Source organism: Branchiostoma floridae, chromosome 18, assembly GCF_000003815.2.
Source record: "Branchiostoma floridae strain S238N-H82 chromosome 18, Bfl_VNyyK, whole genome shotgun sequence".
NCBI lineage: Eukaryota > Metazoa > Chordata > Leptocardii > Amphioxiformes > Branchiostomatidae > Branchiostoma > Branchiostoma floridae.
The window spans coordinates 16,947,800-16,963,224 of record NC_049996.1 but is presented as its reverse complement, the minus strand read 5'-3'; the positions used below and the strand labels follow the sequence as shown (position 1 = coordinate 16,963,224).

The following is a 15,425-nucleotide window of genomic DNA, read 5'->3' as shown; positions in this document are numbered from 1 at the left end:
GCTAATGTAAAACGCAGCGCAGCGCAAAAATGTTCAAGACTAACGTCACGAAGCGCCAATATATTTTACAGCGTCGCGTAAAACGTCTGATAGCACATAAGAATACTGTTCAAGACTAACGCCACGAAGCGCCAACATATTTCACAGCGTCGCGCTGAGTGCCTAGAAGCAACAATGGACAGACGCTCTGGACACTTTGTCGGTACCTTCGACGAACAGCTTCGCTGTAGTTTTGCGATGCCTGGACGCGCAAGAGTAGGACGTCTCGTCCTTAACTTGAATATCTTTGATGATAAGAGTGTGGTCATATCCATCCACAAGGATCTCGTATTTTTCTGAGTTTTCTATCTTCTCGTCGCCCCTGTACCAGGTCGCCTCCGCATCGGGTTGGGTCATTTTGCAGGAGAACTGCGCCTGCGCGTCGCACTCTAACGCATATTGGTCTTCCAGGCCTGGACAGAAGTCGACTAGTTCTAAGAGTAAAGATTCGGAATTTAGTTTCTTGAGTTTCGTTATATACGATGGATGAAGTTCGCCTTTAGCAAAGAATGAACGGCAAGAATCAAACATATTGTCAAACAGCGTACTCAAGCTAGTTAATGTTGTACAACTGCTGAATGGGATACGGACAGAATATACATTGAATTTTTGCAGTTTTTCATTACAAAGTTATACTTTTTTACAGTAAAAAAAACGTTTCGCATTGAGCTTAGGCTCTACTAGTAAACATCTGAAAATTTTGGTGGTGATATTTGTACCTCCAACAATCAGTTTCGCAGTGGTCTTGCGATGTTTGGACGCGCAAGAGTAGGATGTGTCGTCTTCCTGCCGGATATCTCTGATGACTAGAGCGTGGTCATACCCATTTACAATGATTTGGTATTTTTCAGAGTTCTCTAACTTCTCTTCGTCCCTGTACCAGGTCGCTTCAGCGTCGGGCTTGTTCATTCGGCAGGAGAACTGCGCTTGCGGGTCATACTCTATCGCAAACTGGTCTTCCAGGCCGGGACAGAAGTCGACTAGCGCTACAAGTGAAAACGTTTGAGTTAGACACTTCTGTAACACAAGGACTTACGACTTATTGCACCTTCACCCTCGGAGCATACACACATGCATGTTTCGGAATTTCTACAGAGACGTGCCGTTTTGAATTGGGCTATTTTTTTAAGTCCGTCCAAACAACATGTTGTGAAACAGATTTTCATTAGAATTAGGAAAACATTTCAACAGAATTAGGGCGGACCAAGATTGTTCTTTAAAGGAGAACAACGCTTTGAGCCATCTAACGATCAGATTCGCAACGCAATGCAAATCACGCAAGCTGACAATATTTTTACCTGTGTCCGTACAGTCAAACATGGCCGCATCGTGAGGGACTTGGGGAAAGTGTTCGGTGACTGAGGGGGGCTGCTCCAGACAGGAGGGTCTGTTTAATGTGGTTAATGGCTTGACGTTTTTGGCAGGCCATGTTAGACTGCACAACTAAATTTAAAAGCTATGAAAAATCGCATAGCTTTACGCTTTACTATGTCGCGCTAAACGCAGAGCGAAACTTACGACTGTCTAAACTACCTTACGCCACGAGTCGCCCTAAAATCTCATAAGTCAAGGTATAGCGCTTGCCACGTGAAACGTCTAACAGCAAACATGGACCGACACTTCAAGAAGCGCTTTGAAATCTTACAAGCTACGGTAAAACGCAGTGTCGCGCTAAACGCCTAGCAGCATATACATTCAACAATGAAATCATTCATACCCTTGCCAAGCCGATTACAAGTGGTATGAATAACTTTGTTGTTGACTGTATACACATTTTTCTAGACTAACGCACGCCACAGAGCGCCTTAACACTTTGTAATCGCAGAAAAACGCAGCGTCACAGTAAACGCTTAGCGGCTATGGACAGACACTTGGGTTGTTTTGTCGGTACCTTCGACGAACAGCTTCGCTGTAGTTTTGCGGTGTTTAGACGCGCAAGAGTAGGACGTCTCGTCCTTTAGCTGGATATCTTTGATGATAAGGGTGTGGTCATAGTCATCCACAAGGATTTCGTATTTTTCGGAGTTTTCTATTTTCTGGTCGCTTCGAAACCAGGTGGCTTCGGCATTGGGCTGCGTCATTTTGCAGGAGAACTGCGCCTGCGCGTCTTGCTCAATCGCATACTGGTCTTCCAGCCCAGGGCAGAAGTCGACTAGTTCTAAGGGCAAAGATTAGGGATTTAGTTTTGTGGGCATTCATACGATAAATGAAGTTTGCCATTAGCAAAGAATGAATAACTAGAGCCTAACAGTATAGTTAAGCTAGTTAGCGTTGAACACTTGCTCAATAGGATACGGACAGAATACAATTTGAACTTTTACAGTTTTTCTTTACAGTAAAGTTTTACTCAAAGAAAACGTTACGCATTGAGCTTAGATTCTACTAGTAAACATCTGAAAATTCTGGTGGTGATATTTTTGTACCTCCAACGATCAGTTTCGCAGTGGTCTTGCGATGTTTGGACGCGCAAGAGTAGGATGTGTCGTCTTCCTGCCGGATATCTCTGATGACTAGAGCGTGATCATACCCATTTACAGTGATTTGGTATTTTTCAGAGTTCTCTAACTTCTCTTCGTCTTTGTACCAGGTCGCCTCAGCGTCGGGTTTGTTCATCTTGCAGGAGAACTGCGCTTGCGGGTCATACTCTATCGCATACTGGTCTTCCAGGCCGGGACAGAAGTCCACTAGCGCTACAAGTAAAGACGCTTGAGTTAGACACTTCTGTAACAAACGGACTTATTACGACTTGGGGCCTTCGGCAGAGTATAAACACATGCATGTTTTGTAACATCTACAGAAAGATACTATCTTTTAGATTAGACAATGTTTAAGTCCCAATACGTTTGGAAATGAAATTTCATTAGCATTGGGAGCCCACCCCAACGTTCATAGAAAATACCTATGTGCTAGTTTGATTATCATCTTCCACCGGTTTAGGGCGAACCAAGATGATTCTTTAGAGAAGAACAGCGTTTTGAGTCGCCTATGTATAATCATATTCGCAGGGCTGGCAATTTCAATCGCTCAAGCAGACAATATATTAACCTGTGTCCGTATTGTATACAGTCAAACTTGGTCGCATCACCCACTTAAAGCGCTTAGGAAAAATGTTTGTCGGCTGCACCAGACAAAATTGTTTAATGTGGGCAATGGCTTGAGGTGTTTGGCAGGCCATGTTTGACTGTATATCTATTTTCACAAAATACAAAAGTCGCCTAGCTTTACGTTTTGCAAGGAAAAAACGCTATATCGCGCTTAACACCTAGCAGAACTTTTGTAAACTACCTTACGCCACGAGTCGCCCTAAAATCGCACAAGCCAAGGTATAGCGCTTGTTACATGAAACGCCTAACAGCAAACATGGACAGACACTGCGGCGATTTTGTCGGTACCTTCGACGAACAGCTTCGCTGTAGTTTTGCGGTGTTTAGACGCGCAAGAATAGGACGTCTCGTCCTTTAGCTGGATATCTTTGATGACAAGAGTGTGGTCATAGTCATCCACAAGGATTTCGTATTTTTCGTTGTTTTCTAATTTCTGATCGCCCCGAAACCAGGTCGCTTCGGCATTGGGCTGCGTCATTTTGCAGGAGAACTGCGCCTGCGCGTCTTGCTCAATCGCATACTGGTCTTCCAGCCCAGGGCAGAAGTCGACTAGCGCTACAAGTAAAGACGTTTGAGTTAGACACTTCTGTAACATATTAACATATGGACTCACGACTTAGTGCACCTTCGGCAAAGTATAATCACATGCATGATTCGCAATGCTACAGAAAGATACTATCTTTTCAATTAGGCAATGTTTTAGTCAGTCCAAACAAAACGATGGGAAATGAGATTTCATTAGCATTGGAGGCATTTTCTAGCGCTCGTTTATAATAGCTATCAGCTCACTTCTATCTTAATCTTCTACAAGTTAAAGGCGAACCAAGATTGTTATTTGAGATAAAGAACATTTTGAGCCGTTAACATTAATCATGTTCGTAAGGCTGACAACGCAAATCGCGCAAGCCGACAATGTATTAACCTGTGTCCTTACTGTGTACAGTCAAACTTGGTCGCATCACCCACTTAAGGGACTGAGGAAACGGTTGGCGACTGACGAAGGCTACTCTAGACAAGAGGGTCTTTGGATGGGAATGTTTAATGTGGGTAATGACTTGAGGTGTTTGGCAGGCCATGTTTGACTGTACAGCTATATTCACAAGCTATGAAAAGTCGCATAGCTTTACGCTTTGTTATATCGCGCTAAACGCAGAGCAGAACATATTATTGTCTACACTACCTTACGCCACGAGTCGCCCTAAAATCGCACAAGCCAAGGTATAGCGCTTGCCACGTGAAACGCCTAACAGCAAACATGGACAGACACTGCGGCGATTTTGTCGGTACCTTCGACGAACAGCTTCGCTGTAGTTTTGCGATGTTTAGACGCGCAAGAGTAGGACGTCTCGTCCTTTAGCTGGATATCTTTGATGATAAGGGTGTGGTCATAGCCATCCACAAGGATTTCGTATTTTTCGGAGTTTTCTAATTTTTGATCACCCCGAAACCAGGTGGCTTCGGCATCGGGCTGCGTCATTTTGCAGGAGAACTGCGCCTGCGCGTCTTGCTCAATCGCATACTGGTCTTCCAGGCCGGGACAGAAGTCCACCAAGGCTAGTAGATAGATAAGTAGATAATTACATATTACTTACATCTGTGAGAAACATTCGCATAAAAGACGACTTTGCCTTAAGTAGATAATGAGAACACTGCGCGCTGTTAGGAATCAAAATCAGCTTATGTTTACCACTGCCGATAAGGATACTACAAAGAATAATTGATACTCCACGTTAGCTTATTTTACCTATCGATGGTTCACACAGAAACTTGGAAAAGTTTGTATGTGAATCATCGAAGGAGTCTCGCATTAACTGAGCTGGAAGCAAATGTATCGAAATACATGTCAGAATATATTTCAAGACTACCAGATAACGAAAATGCATGCATGGAAAAGAACCCTGCCATTAAAGCCATAACTAATTGTTCTGAAGTATGCAAGGCAGCCTGATATGCATATCATATCACTAAACAGCATAACTCAGTTCAGCTGAAGCCGGAAAGAAGACCTATGTAGTCTTCAAAATCCGCTGAAGCCATTCATCCTGGGACTTCCCAGTACGTGCCACATTGTGGATATTAATAACTATCTTAGCAAAGCGCCTGGATCTGTATGAAAGCAATCAGTTGTTCTAGAGATCAGAAAGCCGCTTGAAGGCAAATCAAGAAATCCTTGCTATATTTGTTTAAAGAATCATGATAGGCCCTTAAAGCCCTCGCCTCTAATGTTTCTAGACGTCTGTATGTAAGGAAGCAGAAAAGCATGCTGCAGCGCATTAACCAGCACTATCGGCGTCTGAGAAGCGCAAGGAGCACCAGAACAGTCTCGTTCTGTACCTTCGACGAAGAGGTTGGCCTCCGTGCGGTCAGCGTTGGTAGCGCAGCTGTACTTGGTCTGGTCGGCGGTGTGGATGTCCCTGATCACGAGCTTGCGCCGCGCGCCCTCGGCAACCATGTCGTACTTATCGCCGGCGGACAGGGCCTCGCCCTCGCGGTACCAGGTCACGTCGGCCTCGGGGTCCGAGATGGCGCACATGAACGTGGCCTCCTCGTCCCCCTCTATCGCGTACTGGTCCTCCAGCGCGAGAATCAGGGTAACCGGGACTAGAACACAAGTGCGGGGTGTAAGGAGGATATGACGTACATGAGGAGGGGAGGGGCTAACTATACATACATAGTAGCTGTGGAAGAATAAGGGTTCTTCTCGTGAGGGCGCTTGAGAAGTTTGATAATTTGTTTCTTTGATACCAGTTTCGTGTGGGTAGTGTCGTGTTATTACGTAGTGTTCGTTCCATGTCTCGTGGCACACCGAAAAGCCTCCCGTCAGAGACGCAAAACTTCAAGGTGTGTTACGACACAAGGAACAAACGTGAGCTTCACTAATTAGATGTTACAAGGCAGTTTGATTACCATAACTATTTCTATGGTAGCGCAGCCTACACTAGTAACGTTTGCGTTAAAGCAGCTCTACTTTTAGTACCACATAGTTGCGTAAGTCGCGGTAGCACCATTGCTTGTTCACAACCGACACGTAAAAACTTACCTTGTTGTGCCGCTTGTAAACCATCAATCGCGCAGAGAGCAAAGCCATTAAACACAGAACTCAACACCCCGCCGCCACCCCGGGTGGCCAGCGGGGATTACCAGTTCAACATGTTACAAACAAACAAACACAAACAGGCAGAATAGCGACAGAAATTAGAGCAGAAATTGGTAAAAATGTAAGTGCGTAGTTAAGCGTTTTCCTACCTGGCGTGGCGCTGACCGTGTCACCTGTTGGCGGATCGAGAGTTACGTGTGAGTCAAAGCGTCGAACAGCCGGGTTAAAGCATTGAGTAATTTACACAACCGTATTTTTCTCTGCCGACGTTTCGGTACCAGGTCTATGTGAACTTCTTCTTGTATTGTGACGTAAGGATGCGACAAATTACGCCGCAATACGATGAAGAGAAAGCTCACATCGCCATGATGTTCAGTTGCTGAAATGTCGGCAGTGAAAAATCAAGTCTATGTACCTAGAAAAACTATGTAAACAAAATTTAGCTAGTTTTCACGTAAAAAAGCGTTGGAACTATGTTAAGCTTGTATCGGTGTTACATAAGCATTAATTGCGTTCTGAGCAGAAATTAATTTAGAGTAAAGTAGCAGAAACGTGTAAGTAAGTAAAGTTTTCTCCTTAGTAACGGTGTTTACTATCACGTGTGTGTCGTATAGAGAATATCACTATTGGAATGATGACGTGTTTTCATGGTTTAGCGCCCGTGTGAGAAGGACCCCTACCTTGGATGGCATAGTCTTGGCTGAGGTCCTCTTGGGTCACCTCTGTAAGTAAAGACAGTACCTAGGTTACAACTGGGCTTGCTTACAAAACCGCAGCCCCAAACGTCCGTGCGAGACCTTACCTGTTGGTCTGGAGTCGTAGGAAGAAAAACAATATACAGTTGCACGGTTTCCAATGAGGTATTTCGAAAGCCCGAAAACCTGTGTAAGGCGTTTATGTTCTCTCAAGATTCTGATATATTCATCCCAAATACGTGACGAAAACCTAACAATTGTGGGGACCCACATCGACCACAAAAGGAGAAGTGAACACTGTTATCTTGAGTTTACGTTTCAAGATGTTTCACTCCCTTTCTACTACATATATGAGATGAATATACCAAGATCATCAAGGAACCACATTCTATAAACTCGTCAAAAAATCTGACACATTGACACTTTGTTCTGAGTTGTCATATTCTACCCCACGGAAACAGTTACAAACAGCAGACACATTATAAAAAAGACGTTCGGTGGTGGCAGTTGTTATGGTTACACAGCTGCTATTAGTGTAAAGGTGATAGTATCACGACAGCTACAGCATAAGTAGAAAGAGAAAGGGACCGTTTGAATATAAGTAGCACGTAGCTAGTATTACGATAGCCACAGCATAATTAGAAAGAGAGTGGGACAATTTGAATACAAAGTAGTGCTTAGCGACAAAGATCAATATTAGAACTAAAAGCACTGTTTTTTAAAACGTTAGATGTAATTAATTGGATACCTCGCTTGGCTAGAACAGACATTGCCATCAGGTCTGCTGGCCTCATATCTGAAGGTAAGGCTGGAAATGCAACAGCACAGGTAGCGAGGACATGTTAAACATGAGACAGTACAGGGCTGAAGCAGCGAGAGAACACACACACACAAAGCAGCACAGCAGGAAGGACACAGTGAGAGTTAACAATGTTGAAAGAGGCAGGGGAGAGAAATGTTAAAGCCCAGGATGGCAAGCGTTACCTCCTGCAGCCTGAAGAGCGCTGAGTTGCTCCTGAGAAAGCCGTGCTATACGAGGAAGTAACATACGAGACGTTTAGCTAGACTTTAAGAGCTGGTAAGATGATTGGAAAGAAACAGAACGGACACACTGCATCGGTTCTTGCCATGGTCAGTTTTCCTTCGCATTCCTCTAAGATCATTGCATTGTATTAGAAAGCCTGTGTTAGGCATAGTCTGTCTATGCCTGCCAGTGGCTCTATGAGGAGTAGGAACTTATTGAATCAGCCAGGAAGCTATTAGAAGCTAATTTAGTCGGGTTATGTTAGACTGTTATGCTTCAAGGAATATAAGGAAAACTGGTGATGGCTTGAAACCGATGTCAAAGATATTTGGAAACAGGAACAAGTTTACAAGAAAGGAAGAACAAACAGGACAGTTGAGAGTTAGTGAGCTGCCACTACCTGACTTCACGCCATCAGTCAGGGCCTGAATATCCGCCTGGCTCAACCCAGCAGGGAGCACTGTAAAGCGGGGATGGAGTGTGTCAACCGACAGAACAGACAACAGACAGGGCAAAATAGAAAGGAAACGCGGCAGGTAAAAATCGGCACCGAAAAAATCTTGTTATATCAAACCTCCTGCCGCCTGGAGGGCCATGATTTCCTCTAGAGTCAGAGTTCCGCGTCCTAGTGGGGAGGGTAACATATATTTAAGAGTTGTTGTTTATTTCTTTTGGAGAATTTTTCTATAGAAAATTGATCAATTTGGAGCCTAAAACGTTTTGTTCCAAGAGAGTTTACCTGAGGCCATGAACTCAGCGGCTAGCTGTGTTGGTGTGAGCCCGGCAAGGCTCGGATCTGGGCAGACGGTGGAACGTAAAGTTAGCGAGAAACCCGAATGTTCTTGTCTTTTATTTGCAAAAGAACCTACACAACTAGTATGTATTCCAATATCTCCTATTGTCTGATGAAACATGCATGTAATTTCAAAGATATTTGGTTGGGATATCTAATGGTATTTTGTCGCTCTCGGATAGTTTTTCGGAGGAATAAATCATAATTCAGAATAACACGTATGGGCTTTCGTACGACAAGCTCTCTGTTTAGACAAAAGATATCCTGATCATGAGTTGGTTTCATCTTTTAGCAAAGCTGATTACCTTGTGACGTCAAGAGTCCCGAAATCCTTTGCTCACATGTGGAACCTATATAGGTCCAGAATATGGTCAGTTCTGATTCGTGGCAAAAGCTTCATCGAATGAAAGGGCAAAAAATTCTAACAAATTTTACGACAGAATTTTGGGCATCAACAAATCACGATCACGATCTATAGCTACCTTTGAGTGCCTGAACAGCCTGCAGCATCTCTGGTTTAAGGCGTTTGGCAGCTGATAAGCAGAGCGAGTGGGAATGCTCGTTAGTGAACACATAATAGTAAGGCAGAGAACACACGGCCACAGACATGATAGCGACTGCTTACAGAACAATTAACACAGCTACTACATGTATGCTACGAAATCACATTAAAGATTAGAAAAACAGCGGAGAATATTACAGTTAGATGTTTGCTGTACTACCTTGCTCGGGCGTTAGGGCTCCTGTAGCGTCGGAAGCGTCGATGAGATTGTGAAGAAGACAGAAGAGAGTAAGCAAAAAGGACAAGGAGAGGTGTGTGTATTTTACATATTAAGCAAGGACAAAGCCTTCTAAACAGCAGTCACGAGTAAGTAGCTCACATTGAAAAGAAGACATGTTGTACAGCGGTATTACAGGTTTTAGTGTAACAGGGTGTGCTAGAGAGGAAGCCACCGTTCGTCTTGTATATCTATATACACGTGATCACAGCCACTATCTAACCACCCTACCGTTGACGATGAGGTTTGCCGTGGTCTCCCACTGCCCAGACTGCGCCGTGTAGCCGGTCTCGTCCTCCGGCAGGCAGCCGGTGATCCGCAGGATGCGGCGGCGGCCCTCCACGCTGATGTCGTACTTCTCGCTCTGCACGATCTGCGGAGGGGAGCGAGGCGTTCGTTTCCTCAGATCGTTTCAGACTTACGATAACCTTTGCTTAACTACAGAAATATGGTCGTAACGATTGGTGTGACACTGTCAAGTGCCGGCTCCCAAGACAGACGTAACCATGCACGGACCTAGAAGCCGTCTGACGTCTATCAAACCCCAGCGGGGGACAATGCATGGTACGTCTTTCAGTGTGTATAACAAGATGACGCCTGCATGACGTCATTTTCCAACATGGCAGCCTCCGTAGACACCGACGAAAACAATAAAGCTTCCACATTGGGCAAACATGTAACAATGTGATCATCCATAAACATCTATCAGGTCATATCTTTCATGAATTACTTCCAATCAAGAAACAACATAAGCTGCAGTTTTGGATTTCTTTATCTGTACTTACTTGTTACACTAATGGAGATCTGAATAAAACAAACAAATAACAAGCAAACAAAGCTATATTGTGGATCATGATGATTACCTCCTCTCCGTTCTTCAGCCACATGACGTAAGCCTCCTCCTTGGCGACCTCGCACTCGAAGGTGGCCTGCTCCAGCTGCCAGACCTCCTGGTCCCGGAGAGGGGAGGAGAACTCGGCTGTGGGAACTAGAACAACAACACAGGACAACATGAGCGGGGGGGTGAACTCGGCTGTGGGAACTAGAACAACAACACGGGACAACATGAGCGGGGGAACTCTTGTGGACAACCCTGACTGGGGTACAGGGGGGTACTTGGGATCCCCAGACAAAAGTGGTAACAGCGAACTGCACAAGGGATTGGGCCTGACAGGGAAAATGGGAACTGTAAAACAGGGAACTGTAAAACAAAGGGCTGAGTCTGGCTGAAAGGGAAGGATTAGTGAACTAAGGGTTTAAATCTTAGAGTCTGGTGTTATTGTTGGGTTGGGTGTTGGTTTGACAAGACAGACATACAATATACCAGCAACTTAGACGAGAACATATCAAGTTTGGCAAGTTGTACCGTCGCGTTATACATAGAACACATAGACACAATGTTAAAGACGTATGGTAATGAAGCATGCCATAAAGCTGCCGTCAGGCAGTTTGTTCTGTTGTAATGTATTTGCCATTGTGTACAACGATTTGAACATATTAGTCTTCTGACCAATGGCATGGTGAATCTGACAAGCATAAGATCAGAACACATAGATGTATTATACAAGAGAATGTACAGAAATGGTGTGAGTACGATTACAGTTACTTCACCTTTGCTCCAGTCGATGGGGCGTTGTTGCCAAGCTGGAACTGTTAGCCATGGTAGACGGTGGAGAGAAGAGAATGGTGAGAATTAGCAACGTTGAGCAGGCCGTGTGTAACTGAGGTTTGTTCCAACACAGAGTCGTAGCATTGTTGTTTAATAACGATTAGCTCCGTTTGTTGTTGACTGTAATGATTGGTTATGTGAAGAGTTGAGATGTATTCTTCTAGTACTCAAGTTAGCAAGCAATATTCCAAAAAGACGAACCGAATGAGCGATTAAAAACTATCCGATCGTCTTTTCCAATATGTTCGGTTAAAGCTGTTAATACCTTCGAACGGTTCTCGATCCGTGTCGTCCGCAGCTGTTGGTGAATATGAATAAGCATGTTACAGAGACACGAGGAAGCATTAGCATGAAACTCACCTGATATAATCTCCAAGCAGATGTACGAGACAAAATCGCAACATTTCTCGAGCTAGCAGCTATCAGGAACACCATGTATCAGAAAACCCGGCCCTCCGCTAAACAGTTAGCTTGAGAAATGTTACGATTTCGCCTTCTTGTTACATCTGCTTTGATATTACATCCGTGATGATGAAAACACAATGGCAGACTCAGACGTTCTTCCAACACAAGGGAATTCAAGATCTTGCTTCAGTTGGTCTCGACTCCCATGTGCTGGTGGAACGTCATAACAATAAAGCATGAGACAACTTATTATGCAAGAAAAAGCAGTGATAAGAAAGCAGTCAAAGGTCGTAATGGTCAGGTGGGTTGAGTTGTGGGTTATACCTTTTTCTGGAGGGGGTGCCTCCGCTTTGCGTACTGGGAAAGGGAAGTGACAGTGAGGTGAGTTAGGGCGAAGGTTTTCGAAAGAAAAGACTGATTTGACAAAGAGGACTCAATCATGCATGATTGGAATGCTCCTACAGTGGCACTTTTAGATATTAGCATCAATCGGTCAAAATGGATCCTGACCGACATGTGCTATCATATCATAAAGTGACACTTTTTGCCAACATAAATCTTTTCCACGGAATGTCGAAGAAACAACATAGCATTGTGAGCAAGATGAGATTTGAAATGAAAATGTTACACCATCGATAGTAAATGGCATTGTGAATTATGTATGTAGGCACTAGGTTTCGAAGTGTGTTACGTCGTTTCTTACATGGCTTGTGGAAGTTAAGACTACTTAGTGTGATGAGTGGGGTGTTATACCTGGGATTGGTTTGAGTTTTACTGCCTCAAGCCCGACATCCTCCTTCGGACCTGCGTTAAGGTGGACAAATGTTATTAGTGGCTACGTTGTGGTGCTATATGATGTACTTTGTTATAGTCTGAAGACATGAATGTTATGAAGAGAACCATATGAAGTCTGAATTGAAGTTGTTCTCTTTATACAGCAAGTGGGGATACTGTTTTAATACAATGTTGGCCATAGCAACGGTTAACATTTAGATTCAAGGGTTGAAACATGGTAGCGTGAAGTAAGAGACGAAAGGACAAAGTCATTGAATGATTAGTTAGAGTTGGGTTTAAGCTATTCTCTGTTAGTACCTTTCCGTCCTACTGGCACGGCTTTCTTTTGGGCGTCCGCTGGTTCTTTTGTAGGAACTGTCAGACATGGAAGATGAGTGACATGTATATGTTACGATAGATAACACATTATTAGCATGTTAAAGACTGGTGAAGTACATTATGTGGTAACGAATACATGGAAATCATCTAAGACAAGTTGATGAGGTAAGGACGGTGATGCTGAACTAAATGTAAGTTGGTGGGTTAGTACCTTTCTCCCCAGCTGTGGGTCTAGCGACCGTCGGCTTCTCAGGGGCTCCAGTGGGTACTGTTACAGAGAGTATGATAGTAGATGGTGCACACACATTGTGGTTTTAAACATTGTATCATGGAACAAGTGAGGAAATCATGGTGTGTATGAACACAGAATAGTGTTAAACCTGTATTATGCATGATGCAGTATATCTAAGCATTAGTGATGTTCAGTAATGGTGTTGGGTTAATACCTGTCTCCATAGCAACGGGTCTAGCGACCGCCTCCACCGGTAGAATTGCCTCCTCTGGAACTGGTGCTGTTAGGGCGTATTAAGGTTGTAAATTGGCAGTTATAGCGAAGGTCAGCTTCGTTAAAGAAGCTTAAGACGTTGTTGGAGCGAGTTTGAATACGCAAACATTATGGTTTGAAACAATGTACTATGAAATGACTAAAGACAAGTTGATGGTGTAAGTTGATGACACGTATAGAAGGTAGGTTTTAATCGTGTTTATGAAAGTGTTGGGTTAGTACCTTTCTCTGCGGCTGTTGGTCTAGCCACCGCCTCGACAGCCTTCCCTGGAACTTCTGTTGGTTCTGTTATGGGTATTAAGATGGTACAGTGGTAAGTACGGTTGGCATTGTTAACGCAAGTGGCTGCATTTTAGCCTGTTGTAAAAGCTGCGGTAGGTCCCGTGTATGGGGAGAGTCATACCCTATGCACGTTAAAGAACCCGCCACATTGTGCGAACATCCACCCGAGCGGATCAAACCATTCCGGCCAAAATAGGGGTAGGGAATCTCCCGAGCAGCCCTCGTAACCCCTGCTTCGCCTATTGGGTCAGTTAGTCCTCACTCATAGTGAGCAATTGGGCTGGTCTCAATCATGATGTTTCTGACCTAGGGCGAAGAGTTGCTGTTACAGTTCCAATCATGTAACCTGTAACATTGAGTGGCCTTCAGGCCTTGTTACGAGGTGACCATTGAGTAAAAAAAAAAAAAAAAAAAAAAGTACAGCAGAGCTTTGAGCTGTAACGTAGAGCGTTGTAAATGCCGCGGATGCCTACATGATTGTGTATGACCAGAATGTAGCCACTTCCAGTTAGTCTGCTTTGGTTTGGGTGTAAGTTTGTGACAGCAAGGAAGTAGGTATGTCAGCATGTCCAAGGGCAGTTGTACAGTCAGAAACTTCCGAGGGGAGGGGACGGAACACTTAAGACTTGTGGGAGGACGGGCGAGGTTTAGGGAGCCAGTTTTGGAATGGAGTCTTTGGGAAGGTACCCGGATGGGAGGAAAGGTTCCCGAATGGGAGGAAAGGTTCCCGGATGGGGAAAGGTTCCCGGATGGAAGGAATTTCAAGGAAAGGTTCCCGGATGAGAGGAAAGGTTCTCGGATTTAGGAGGGAGGTCTGTCCAATGGATTATAAAGTTTCAGTCTTTGGGAGGGTACCCGGTAGAGAACCCGGATGGGAGGAAAGGTTCCTGAATGGGGTAAAGTTCCCGGATGGGGAAAGGTTCCCGGATGGGAGGAAAGGTTCTCGGATTTAGGAGGGAGGTCTGTCCAAATCGATTGTAAGATTCCTTTACCGGCCTGCCCCTGCTGGCGGCGTTTTTCTCTGCCATCGTCCAAGCCATCGAGGAAAGCACCTTCCTCCCCCTTCAATGTTTCTGCCCGTTTCTTCCTTGCGTCTTCTAAGCTCGCAAGGAAGGAATCCTCCCCCGGAGATGCAAGCCGCCTATGTCTACCCTCATCGTCCCAAGCTGATAACAGGACGGGCGGGTTGCGACACACACATAGACATACACATTAGTTAAGCATTGCCTAGCACAAGGGGAGATGTCAGAAAGCAAAAGCATGACAAGTCAGATCTTAAAAGCACAGATCTACATAATGATGCCTGCGTAAAGCTGCTGGCGTTACAGCATTAGAAAATGCTTCGCCTTGTTGTGTATTATACGTGGTATTATCATATGATCATAAAATGTTATATGTTAGCAAAATAATAACTTACTGAAAACCCCCTTTCGGGGTACAACAAAAAGTTATTGAACAATGACATGTAAAACACAGTAACATGGTACATATACGTACAATACTACATGTACATAGCTCTGGTACTATGAGGCGCTATGAGTGGTTACAGTTAGTATATTTTTATCTGTCATATCGTACTATTTTGTCACATTCATACAAAGTTTGTGTAGATTATGTAAAAGGTCAACAATGTTATAACCTACAAACATGTAATACTTACCACACGAATGTATCATCTGTATGAATGTAATGTAATGTAGTAAATATATCTTATGATATCTGATTGTGATACCAGATATACAGATACAAGTGCACTAAAACTGTCACGGGCACGGAACATGATACGACAGCACCATGTGACAACATGTAAACCAGAGTAATCCTATTGGTTTAAGTTTGAACTTGTGCAGTTCAGCTGTGTATTTTGTGACTAAAACTACTTTGTGTGTGTTTGTCCAAATTCTTACGAAAAAAGTTCTG

The 15,425-nt window shown here is 44.1% G+C and overlaps 1 protein-coding gene across 1 annotated transcript in view; it reads right to left on the bottom strand.

The window, feature by feature from the left end:
* The window catches only part of LOC118405877 (titin-like), a gene marked incomplete in the record, with an annotated part of 208,106 nt that overhangs the window by 29,793 nt on the left and 162,888 nt on the right, over positions 1 to 15,425 (bottom strand). The window contains 12 exon segments of the mRNA XM_035805692.1: positions 6,390 to 6,413; positions 6,921 to 6,962; positions 9,763 to 9,904; positions 10,395 to 10,519; positions 11,143 to 11,181; positions 11,466 to 11,498; positions 11,930 to 11,962; positions 12,359 to 12,409; positions 12,698 to 12,754; positions 12,930 to 12,986; positions 13,165 to 13,230; positions 13,446 to 13,496. Coding sequence (XP_035661585.1) covers positions 6,390 to 6,413; positions 6,921 to 6,962; positions 9,763 to 9,904; positions 10,395 to 10,519; positions 11,143 to 11,181; positions 11,466 to 11,498; positions 11,930 to 11,962; positions 12,359 to 12,409; positions 12,698 to 12,754; positions 12,930 to 12,986; positions 13,165 to 13,230; positions 13,446 to 13,496 — 720 coding nt within the window.